Source organism: Nicotiana sylvestris, chromosome 10, assembly GCF_000393655.2.
Source record: "Nicotiana sylvestris chromosome 10, ASM39365v2, whole genome shotgun sequence".
NCBI classification, from domain to species: Eukaryota; Viridiplantae; Streptophyta; class Magnoliopsida; order Solanales; family Solanaceae; genus Nicotiana; species Nicotiana sylvestris.
The window spans coordinates 116,014,864-116,027,142 of record NC_091066.1 but is presented as its reverse complement, the minus strand read 5'-3'; the positions used below and the strand labels follow the sequence as shown (position 1 = coordinate 116,027,142).

Sequence of the window (12,279 nt, the reverse complement as noted above, 5' to 3'; positions counted from 1 at the left end):
GGGTATGAGCCTAGCAAGGGACTTGGCAAGAACCTCCAAGGAATCTCCAAGCAGATCAAACTGATGAAACATGGCACCACTTTCGGCCTGGTATACGAGTATACTTGGAAGGAATTCAACAACTGGTCGCCACCATAGCGCGGCCCTTACTACCCACTGGAGCAGCCGATACCCCATTTAGAATAGACTTTCCAGCCAGCCGATGTTATATATGGGTCGGAAGAAGAAGAAGCACTAGCAGCAATGAGGAATTTATTCGTGGAAGATGATGACATAGATTGTTGTGCCATTTTCAAGGAGGAGAGGGAGGAAGGCCTTTCTATACAATCCATAAGCCGAGGAGCATGCCTCAACATTTGGACCATCAGATCCACCAGAGCCCGGAAAGCATCGGGGTAGCAAGGCTAAACAAAGCATCATGCACTATCTTTCATTTTTACTAGTTGATTTTCCTTTCGCATTTTTTAATTTTCTCAATAAGACCTTCAATATTCAAAAAGTTATGGAATTTAGCAAAACATTTCAATTTTCCCTATAAATCTTACTATTATTATTTTTCTCTCATTACTTTACTTATACATCATTACTTTTACTTATCTTGATGAACCAATGATTTTGACATGCAACGAGACAACGCAACAAACAGACATAGATTCAGAGGAAGATAACATACCAGAAGAGATTGTTAAAGAGGTTGAAAAGTTTGAGAATAGACTTATGTCCAACCTGGATGAGACCGAGATTGTTAAACTGGGAGATGCAGAGAACATCAAGGAAACAAGAGTCAGTGTCCACTTATCGCCATCAGAAAAGAGGGAATACACAGAATTTCTAAAGGAATATGAAGACATATTCGCTTGGTCATATGATGACATGACTGGTCTAAGTACATCTATTGTGGCTCACAAACTGCCAACTGATCCGACATGTCCACCGATAAAGCAGAAGCTCAGATAGTTCGAGCCTGACATGAGTTTGAAAATCAAGAAAGAAGTCACCAAGCAAGTCAAAGCTAAGGTTCTCGGGGTAGTAGAATATCTGACATTGTTAGCCAACATCGTGCTAGTGTCGAAGAAGGACAGGAAGGTAAGAGTGTGTGTCGACTACCGGGATCTCAATCGGGCCAGTCCAAAAGACGACTTCCCCTTGCCAAACATACACATCTTGATAGACAATTGCTCCAAGCATGAGTTGTAGTCATCCGTGGATTGTTTTGCTGGGTATTATCAGATCTGGATGGATGAAGAAGACGCTGAGAAAACGGCTTTCATTATACCATGGGGAATGTTAAAGAATGCTGGGGCCACCTATATGAGGGCCATGACTACTATTTTCCATGATATGATGCATAAAGAGATTGAAGTGTATGTAGATGATGTCATCATAAAATCCAAGAAAGCCACTAATCACATGGAAGATTTGAGGAAGTTCTTCAATAGAGTTAGAAGGTAAAACTTGAAGCTGAATCCCGCAAAATGTGCATTTGGGGTTTCTGCCGAAAAACTACTTGGGTTCATTCTGAGTTACCGAGGAATAGAACTGGATCCATCAAAGGTCAATGCTATTCAAGAATTGCCACCGCCAAAGAACAAGAAAGAAGTAATGATTTTCTTGGGGAGATTCAACTACATCAGTCAGTTCATAGCTCAATCTACTGTCATCTGTGAGCCAATATTTAAGATGTTGAAGAAGGACGCCGCTACCAAATGGACTGATGACTACCAGAGGGCCTTCGAAAGAATCAAGGAGTACCGGTCCACACCGCCAGTTTTGGTCCTGTCCGAGCCGGGTAGACCCCTATTACTCTACCTTGCAGTGCTAGACGGAGCGTTCGGTTGTGTTCTTGGGTTACATGATGAAACGGGGAGGAAGGAACAGGCCATCTACTATCTTTGCAAGAAGTTCACCCCTTACGAGGCCCGGTATTCTCTGTTAGAACGCACCTGTTGTGCTCTGACTTGGGTAGCTCAGAAGTTGAGGCACCACTTCTGTGCCTATACCACATATCTCATATCAAGGATGGATCCGTTGAAGTACATCTTTCAGAAGCCCATGCCCACTGGCAACCTAGCCAAGTGGCAAATCCTGCTAAGTGAATTCGACATTGTCTACGTAACTCAGAAAACAATCAAGGGGCAGGCTTTGGCAGATCATCTTGCCGAGAATCCCGTGGACGGAGAATACGAATCCTTAAAGATGTATTTTCCTGATGAAGAGATATCATTCACAGGAGAAGACATTGCATAACCCTATAACGGTTGGAGAATGTTTTTCGATGGAGCAGCAAATTTCAAAGGATTTGGCATAGGAGCAGTCCTAGTGTCAGAGACCGGTCAGCATTATTCGATGTCTGCCAAACTCAGATTCCCTTGCACCAACAACATGGCTGAGTAGGAGGCCTGCATTTTGGGACTCAAGATGGCCATTGATATGAACATTCAAGAGTTGCTAGTGATCGGGGATTCAGACTTGCTTATACATCAGGTCCGAGAAGAATGGGCGACCAAGAACTCTAAGATACTCCCTTATCTACATCATGTGTAGGAGTTGAGAAAGAGGTTCACAAAGACAGAGTTCCAGCATGTTCCCATAGTCCAAAATGAGTTTGCCGATGCAATGGCTACCCTATCATCCACGATACAACATCCAAATAAGAATTTCATTGACCCTATTCCAGTAAAGATCTACGATCAGCCAACTTACTATGCTCACATCGAAGAAGAAGTGGATGGAAAACCTTGGTTTCATGATATCAAGGAATACTTGGCGAAAGGAGGATTCCCAGAGCTCGCAAACGCTATTCAAAAGTGCACGCTTTGGAGATTATCCAACAATTTCTTTCACAGCGGAGCAATCCTGTATAGGAGGAATCCTGATTTAGGATTACTAAGGTGTGTCGATGCAAAGGAAGCATCTAAATTACTAGAAGAAATCCATGTTGGGACCTGCGAGCCACATATGAATGGCTTTGTCTTATCCAAGAAGATACTCTGAGCTGGTTATTTTTTGATGACTATGGAAACAGACTGCATCCAGTATGTTCGGAAATTCCACCGTTGTCAGATACATGAAGATATGATAAAGGTGCCTCCAAAAGAGCTTAATGCAACAAGCTCACCATGGCCATTCGCCGCTTGGGGAATGGATGTTATCGGACAAATCGAACCTGCCGCATCAAATGGGCTTAGGTTCATCCTAGTGGCAATTGATTATTTCACCAAATGGGTTGAAGCAACATCATACAAGGCATTCACTAAGAAAGTCATAGCAAACTTCATCCGCGACCGTATCGTTTGTCGGTTCGGAATTCCAGAATCAATCATTACTGATAATGGTTCCAATCTCAACAGTGACTTGATGAAAGCCATATGTGAAACCTTCAAGATCAAACACAAGAATTCTTCAGCCTACAGACCTCAGATGAACGGAGCCGTAGAGGCCGCCAATAAGAATATCAAGAAGATACTAAGGAAAATGATAGAGAAGCATAAACAGTGGCATGAGAAGTTATCACTTGCTTTATTGGGGTATCGCACCACAGTCCGCACATCAACCGGGGCAACCCTTTATATGCTAGTTTATGGTACAGAGGTTGTTATTCTCGTTGAGGTAGAAATTCCTTCTTTAAGGATCATACAAGAAGCTGAACTTGACAATGCAGAATGGGTGAAAAGTCCTTACGAACATATAGCTCTTATAGATGGAAAGAGAATGAATACAAATTGCCACGGTCAGCTTTATCATAACAAAATGTCCAGAGCCTTCAACAAAAGAGTCAAGCCAAGACAATTTGCACCGGGGAAGATGGTGCTAAAGAGGATTTTCCCACATCAGGGCAAGGCCAAAGGGAAGTTCTCTCACAACTGGCAGGGTCCGTACATGGTCCACCAGGTTCTAACATGAGGGGCCCTCATACTTGCAGAAATGGACGGAGAAGTTTGGCTGAAGCCGATCAATTCAGATGTAGTGAAGCGATACTATGTGTAATCTTTATGTTTTCCTTTATGATGTAATTTTAATTATGCCTGACCTAATTCTCATTTAAGAGGGGATACGTAGGAAACTCTATGGGTTCGGTCACGATTCAATAAAATTTTATTTCCCCCGCTATTGGAAACTGGGGCAGAATTTTGAGGAGGACCCTCAAAATTCCGAAGTGATTTCAGCCATTCGCCGCAAGCTGCCATCAGATGCAGCAGCCCAGAAAACTGGGGCAGAATTTTTAAGAGGACCCTCAAAATTCCGGAGCAAGAGAGGTTGCAATGTCTTGGACCACGTCGCAGTCGTAGGTTCATATAAGGAAAAATATTCTCAATTATGTATATTTTTTTACTAAATCGTGTATGTCTGTTACTAAAGTTGCTTCGTTTAACAATGCTACCCCAATAATATGCACAGTATCACGGGAACAGAGCCGAGCAGGTCAAGCAGAGCCAGCGGGAATACGAACTAACCTCCCCCTTTACAAAACTCACGATTTTCTTTGGATGCAGGAACATGAGTTGCAAAATCATCAAATATACTATACACTCACGAGTCTCACATTACTCGGAAATACTACTCTCAGAACCTTCGCACTTGCTCACAGCTACTATCTGCACGCAGTGTCCCCAGCAGACACAGTATCCCCAGCAGTCGTGATATCGCAATCCGTTATCAGATAAGAAAATTCAATTATTATTTGCCTTTTTTACTTCCTACATAAGGCTACCATTCTGCCTTCCGAGACTAAGCTCTATCTCCATCTGCATTCTCTGCATTGCATAAGGCTACCATTCTACCTTTCGAGGTTAAGCTCTACCTCCATCTGCATTCTCTGCATTGCATAAGGATACCATTCTGCCTTCTGAGCTTAAGCTCTACCTCCATTTGTGAGGTTAAGCTCTACCTCTATCTGCATTCCCTACATTGTATAAGGCTACCATTCTGCCTTCCGAGGTTAAGCTCTACCTCCATCTGCATTCTCTGCATTGCATAAGGCTGCCATTCTGCCTTCCGAGGTTAAGCTCTACCTCTATTTGCGTTCTCTGCATTGCATAAGACTACCATTCTGCCTTCCGAGGTTAAGCTCTACCTCCATTTGCATTCTCTACGTTGCATAAGGCTACCATTCTACCTTCCGAGACTAAGATTTGTCTCCATCTTCATTTCCTGCATTAAATAAGCCTACCATTCTACCTCCTAGGTTAAGCTTTACCTCCACCTCACATGGATGAAAGATCACCGCCTTCATTTACTTCTTGCATGGCTGGAAAATCGGCACCTTCATTTACTTCTTGCATGGCTGAAAGATCGCCACCCTCATTTACGTCTTGCATGGCTGAAAGATCGCCACCTTCATTTACTTCTTGCATTGCTGAAAGATCGCCACCTTCATTTACTTCTTGCATGGCCGAAAGATCGTCGTCTCATTTACATTTGCATGGCTGAAAGATCGCCACCCTACTACATCTCATAGTCTGAAAGATTGCCGAATTATCCGAGGGCTTCATCGTTAAGAGGCACCATTTGCATAGCCCGATAACACCATGCCATGGCCCGAGGATCCCTATTAATCTATTGCATATCATCATTCAAAGGGATCATGGATCGGAGGAATCATCCTTATAGCCCGAGAGCATTATTTCATGGCCCGCGAATCCTTTATTATACACTTCATGGCCCAGGACATCATGGTCCAAGGACGTCATCCTAACCGCCTAAAGACATCATTCATGGTCCGATGGGAACTTGCATTATGTTAAAATTTACGCACAATATACACTTGTATTGCTTATTTGCAGGTAAACCGGCGAGAAACGGTCGTCTTAGCAGGAGCAACCCCGCTCCAGTTCCCACAGCTCTACTATACTCTAACTATCTATCCCAACCCGAACATCTCGTCCGTTCTTGAAAATCTCCATCAGCATATTCCGCTGACGAATCCTGAATTACATATGGCTTGATTCTTGTAAGACCAGGGATATGTAGGCAGTTCAGGAACCAGAGCACGGTCAAGTTCTTCAACCGTTTCGTTCGGTCAAATTGGTCATCATATCTTTACCCGACAACTCTTTCATCCTTCCCGGGTAAAGAGGGGCAGCTCTTGATACCCAATTCTTCCCTATGTATTTTACATGCAAATACTTTCAAAATAGCATATATATGCATATATAAGTATGTCCAAGTGTTTCAATAATTTTCCTAATTTCTAAATGATTTTTAAACTAATTTATTGCCCATTTTAGCAGCACGAAAACCAATAATTATTCCCAAAGTTATTATTTTGGTAAATAACTAACTTTATTCTCATATTTATACCAAAATATATCTAGGGTAATTTTTATATATTTTTTACAAATTTATTTGGTATTTTAAAAGCTAAATTGCATATAATTTCAATTTTAGCATATTTTAAGACTAATAGCATTTTATAATTATAAAATTGGTTCCAATATTTTTAATTAATATTTATATATTATTAACTGATCCAGTACTTTTAATTTTCTTTCAAAGTCATTTTTCCTATTTTTATAAAATAGAAAGGGGAAAACTGGCTATTTAAAATCTAACCCATTTTTATTTCAATTATAGCCAAATTTGATCCCCTTAATTCACCCAACTTCAAGCCCAATTTCGGACCAGACCAATTTAAATTTTACCCACCCCAGACCCTACTAATTTAACCCACCCGGCCTTACCTCTTGATCCAGGTCGTTGATCATTTTGATCAACGGCCAGGATTTTTCCTTTCCTTTTTTAATTCACAAACACTACCCTAATCCCCTCATTTCTCACCAACTGCCGCCTCTGAACTCTCAAACTCTCTCAAACACTCTCGAACCTTCCCTAACCATAGCCCTCTCTCACCGTCTTCCACCATAAACTCACCGGAATCCATGGCTTCTCAGGTCATGGGAGTCTTAAACTCACCTCCTTTTACTCTTGTACACTTGGTACTTGATGATTCGGGGTCTGACCTCAAAGGTTCTCACTCAGATCTTTGCCAGCTCAAGGTTTCACGGCCATCTCCGGCATTGCTGTGGCATATCCTGGTCTTATCAGCCTGTTTCTGACTGCTCCAACTCGGATTGGAGACCTTTTCAAAGCCTTTCTCATTCTAGGGTTCTTCTGAAACCCTAACCCTTCGAGGTTTTCTCCGATTTTTTTAGCTCTGTTATATATCTATGCTCTACTTGAGTTTTCAAACCATTTCCCCAATTTCTTATTTAAAAAATTATTTTTTAAGGTCTTTCTTTTTCGATCTAGGGTTTTCTAAAATGTTTAAGTGATTTCTGACTTTCCTTTTCCTTTACGTGTACTTGCTCCTACTGTGTTCTTATATTATTCCTTTTATCATGCTCTTGTATGACTATCTTAATGTGTTCTTCTATATGTGCTTTTCTGCTATAATTTTCTAATGTTTTTGTGTTCTTCTATTGTACTTTCCTACTAAGTTCTTAAAGTTCTTTGTTTGCCTTCTACGAGCGCTGTTTAAGTTCCTTTTAGAAAACTCCTTAAGTATGTTTCTTCTACCATTCCTACCAGTATTTCCATTATGTTCTGTGAATCTCTCTACTGTATTCTTAAGTGTGCTTACTACTTTTCTTCTACTGAACTTTGTTTATGTTCTTCTAAAAAGAGCCTCTTAAGCATGTTTCCCATGCTATTCTTATCAGTATTTTCCATTCCATCATCTAAATCCTGCTACTGTTTGCATGTTACTTTGCTATCATGTTTTCTCATGAGTTCTGAAAGAAGTATGTTGGAAGCTTCAATTCTCCTCTGAAACCTCTACACATGTCTCGACTTAACTTGTTTTCCCTCTCCTTTATGTTTTCTAGTTTGTTCGAAGTAGGGCTTTGTTTTAGAGACCCTTTAGCTCTTTCAGACTGGTTTTAAACCTTTGAATGAGTTTGGATATATTTGTTTTCATACAGTGCTGAACCTTTTCTTTATACTGATTTTACAAAGGCATGACAGTTCTTTCTTGTTTAAGCATGTCTATATGCTTTTATATGTGTGTTGAACCTTTCTTTAAAAGGCTTTCCAACTTATGATTGGTTCAGAATTTATTTTAGGATTGATTGACTGTTACTGATTTTCCTTAAGTAAAACTTTTCCTCACTTTTCCTTACTTGGTTCATTCGTACAAAGCCTTCAATTTTGATTTCTTGGTTGTTAATTGATTTCCTTTCCTTACTTGCGCAAACCGTGTGCTATCAGACTTTTTCCTTAAATAAATCTTTGTGTATTTACCCTTTTTGTACTGTTTTGGAAAAGGTTTTGATCAATCCCTTTCCTTAATTAGTTTTTCCCGGTTGAAATTAGTATCCCTTAATCAAAAGCAAATTTTTGTAATTGATTTTCAAATCATTCTCCTACCTTATTCTTCTTGCCTTCTACACTATAAAAGGGCATGACCCTTCCGCACTTTAACACACTCTTAATTTAACACATTTATACTACTCAAGTATCATAGTTCTCTAATCATAGCATTCTGACTATTTGCTTGCACTTTGGCTTCACAAGATTACTGCATTCTTTTCTTGTTTCCTGATACTGGTATGTTCTAGTTTGATTTTCAGCCTCATCCCAATGTGTTTATTTTACAGCTTCTACACCCCTGTCTGCTTTACTACCTATGTTTAATGTTAATTTCTTTTACTTGTTTATGCTATGAATCTATGTACCCCTATTCCCCTCTATGTGATTTGAGTTGTAGTTCATGACATGACAATATGCAAGTTATTTTTCATGTCTAGACTTGATCCCTTAGAAGATCCTGACTCCCAAAACAATGTGTTCTAACAAGCTTGTGGGGTGTGCCAGCACTTCCCATTGCTTGGTAGGCCCACAAGCCTGTCCCTGTTTCTCTACCACTTCCCCTTTCCCCTTTTCAAACTTTGCACTTACACTTACTCTTAGTTTCTAAGCTCTACCCCCCTCCTATAAGCCTTGCCTTGGGACCTTGAGTTCCCCCTAAACTTGGATACTCGAGGGCTAGCCCTTCCACACTGCACTATGTTCTAAATCCTGTATGTGTTTGGGTATGAGCAATGCCCGAAGTCCATTTGAGGCTTCTCGAGAACTCTGACACATCCAAATAAGAGAAACATGATCTCTTGAAGTTAGTTCATCTCATATTTCAGACCTGGAGTCCGAATAAAGCTCATATTGGTTATACTTTAATTTCTGATGTAATTTTGCTTTTCTTATTCATTTTGGGTTGTAATAATTTGTAATAATCATGGGAGGTTAGTGAAAAGAAGGGGAGGGTAAATCATGCATGCAATAGGGTAGATATCATGTTCATAGGTATTTATTATACTTCTGCAATCATGTCCTACTTTCACTTCTGCATTTTCATATAGAAATCTTGTTTATAGGTTTTGCATTTTCATATAGAAATCATGTTTATAGGTTCTGCATTTTCATATAGAAAACATGTCTATAGGTTCTACATTTTATAACACTGCATATCATATAGATAACTTATCTATAGGACTTCTTGAATTCTGCATATGCATCTATCACTAGGCAAACATGTTCACATGTTTTAATAACAAACAACATTTTAGATATCATGCCTATAGGACTCCTGTATTTTTATTTCGACTATAAACGTTTTTAAATCAATAACGCTTAGAAAGCATGCCTATAGGGGTAATCAACCAAATATGAATCGTCTCGCTCGTTTTAAGTTTAATACTGAGTTTAAATCAGTTTACATCTTTGTTTCTTTAATTAATAGATAGCATGCCTATAGGTTTCGCCTAACACCTAGGCAAGCTTTAGGGTAAACGCTATAACTGCGCCAGTCTTTGATAATTACAACCAGCGGGCATGCCTAATTTGGACTTCTTATCTGAAAATATGTGATAAATCAGCCTGCTTTAACATTTTTTTAGTTTAATTCAGACCATAACCAGTACATGTAAGACATGCTAAACAATTTGTCTTTAAGTTGAGGAGGCCTGTTTGAGCCTTTTAATGTTATGGGTTTTCCCATATCTGCCTTATGTACTTTGTTTGTCGCCCTAGATTTTGTCCTTTAATCAATAAAAGCCCAATCTTCCTTCCCTTTAGGACTAGTAGTCCCAAATGCCTCCGGGACTGATAGGATTGGGATGGGTAAGAGCATGCAATAAGTAATGAAACTATTTTGTGTTTTAATAACTTAACGGGGTGGGAAAGGGTAGATATGGATATGATGACCGGTGCGCTAATACCATGTGTAACCCCTCTTCTTAGGAGTGATTACCGGGTATTGCATTGATGTGATCCATATTATTTGTAAACCTAGGACTCCCTTCCCTTTACTTGTGTATTTTATTACTTTTCAGAATTTTCAAACTATTTCTTCAAAATTTCCGCTTTCTTTGTTTCTTCAAACTTTAATTTTTTTGTAGCCATAATGTGACAATCCCTCGTATTTGAAACCTTTATTTTCTTACTTGTTACTTGTACCTAAAGTCACAATTGTATCCTGGCCGGGAACCATACTAGTGGATCCTAAGGGGTGCCTAACACCTTCCCCTCGGGATAATTTCTAGCCCTTACCCAATCTATGGTTTTCTAGATCAATTCCTTCCTAGTGTCCTAATGCACTTTAATAATTAGGTGGCAACTCTTCTAATGCAAAACCAATTCCCAAAAGGGATCGAGTTGTCCTCCAAATTTCATAAACCTGATTTCGCAAGAAAAAGAGGGCGCGACAGAGCCTAGGTTACACAGGTTTCACAAGTCATGAACAGGTTTAGTAGAGTCTCGCAGATCGGTATGAAGACGTCTGTATTTATCCTCGAGAGGCTGCATAACCTTTAGAAAAACTTCACTTTCTTGAATTCTTATCGTGTGTCCTTTGATTCAGCTTGAAATGTAACTCTTTGAATTCCTTGCACGTGTTCGTGTGCGCGCATGAGCGGTCCGTATCAGATGTGCATCGATGGTTTGTGATTCCCCGATCGAGGGGCGAGACATGATCTCTGTGAGTTGATATTGGGCAAGTTTGGAGGACTTGAGGCCGGATCTTTGCCTATAGCTTGAGCACCGAGGTGCTGATTTTGTAAGAAAGTGTCTTCGAACTGATATGTTCGGTAGTGTCCCTATTAGTGGAAGTGATGATTGCATAACTATGTGATGAGTATGTTAGTACTGCGAAATGTATCCATATGATTTGGAAGCGACGAGAAGGGTCTGCTGGAGGATAGAAGAACTATTAGGTGCTTGATTTTCGTTTTTGATTTGACGTATAGCCCCGAGTTGAACAGAAAGTCATAAAATTCTTAGGCAGCACAGGCAGTTTTAGATGATTAGAGAAATGAACTTTAGATGATTAGGGGGATGATCTCCAGGTGATTAAGGAAATGGTATTGCTAAATGGGAGTGATTTGATGAGGGTATATGTTTCAGAAAAGGCAATGTGATTAAGTTGATGGTACTTCGGTGGAATTGCGGTGCTTTCTTGTTAGATCGACAACTGATATTTGAGTTTGCTTGGTGACACAAGGGAATTTTAGAGTATCTTTCGTGGAATGATTGGGTATTCTAGGTGCGGTATGCATTCGGACGGCGGAATTCGGATCAAGTGTGTTGAGTCATGTGCCATATGGACTTAGAGTCAGGGAAGTTCTCACATTTAGGCTATATTGTAATTGTGAGTTGTGTGTATCGGCACTGTTTAGTGATTATTGGGGTTGGTGACCCGAGCGAATCTTTCGTTGCTTGGTATGTTAGATTTTGGATGTGATATTGGGTTCAGACTGGTTATCTCCGTGATGTGTCATTTTGGACTATTGCACTAAGGCGGCGCTATTGGCTATGCCGGAAATGCCACGGATTGAGTGGCGAGGTTCGACGAATTATGTCCTATTGAAGTGGTTTTATATTTTGAAGACCCAACGGACGGCTGGGAAGAATTGTTTTCCTTATGTGGGCTTTCGTGATAAATGTCAGTGTAGAGGATCCTACCATTGATTCTGTTCCGGTGGTGATAGACTTTTCGGATGTATTTCTTGTGGCCGGGAATGTCTTCGGGCAGGGTGGTTGATTTCGGTATTGATTTGATGCCGGGCACCGTATCGTATGGAACCGACAGAGTTAGAGGAGTTGAAGGAACAACCTCAGCATTTCCTTAATGAGGAGTTCATTGGTAGGCCAATGTGGATGCGTGTTCTAACTTAAGTGGGCTTGGGTGGCTCCGAATTGTTTTACTGAGAGAGGTGTTCTGATTTGTCGGTTATAGGTACGTAGGGTGCGGTTCTATCGGGGATTCATAGTGGAAGTCAAGTGGGAAGA

General features: G+C 40.3%; 1 protein-coding gene across 1 annotated transcript; it reads left to right on the top strand.

Annotated features, from left to right (window-relative positions):
- Positions 1–3,570: 3,570 nt before the first annotated feature.
- LOC138879842 (uncharacterized) lies at positions 3,571–3,903 on the top strand. Its single transcript, XM_070159481.1, has one exon. The coding sequence runs from the start codon at positions 3,571–3,573 to the stop codon at positions 3,901–3,903; it is 333 nt and encodes a 110-aa protein (XP_070015582.1).
- The last annotated feature ends 8,376 nt before the right edge of the window (positions 3,904–12,279 follow it).

Coding starts and splice junctions, on each gene's coding strand:
- LOC138879842 (XM_070159481.1), top strand. CDS start 3,571: ATGCTAGTTTATGGTACAGAGGTTGTTATTCTCGTTGAGGTAGAAATT.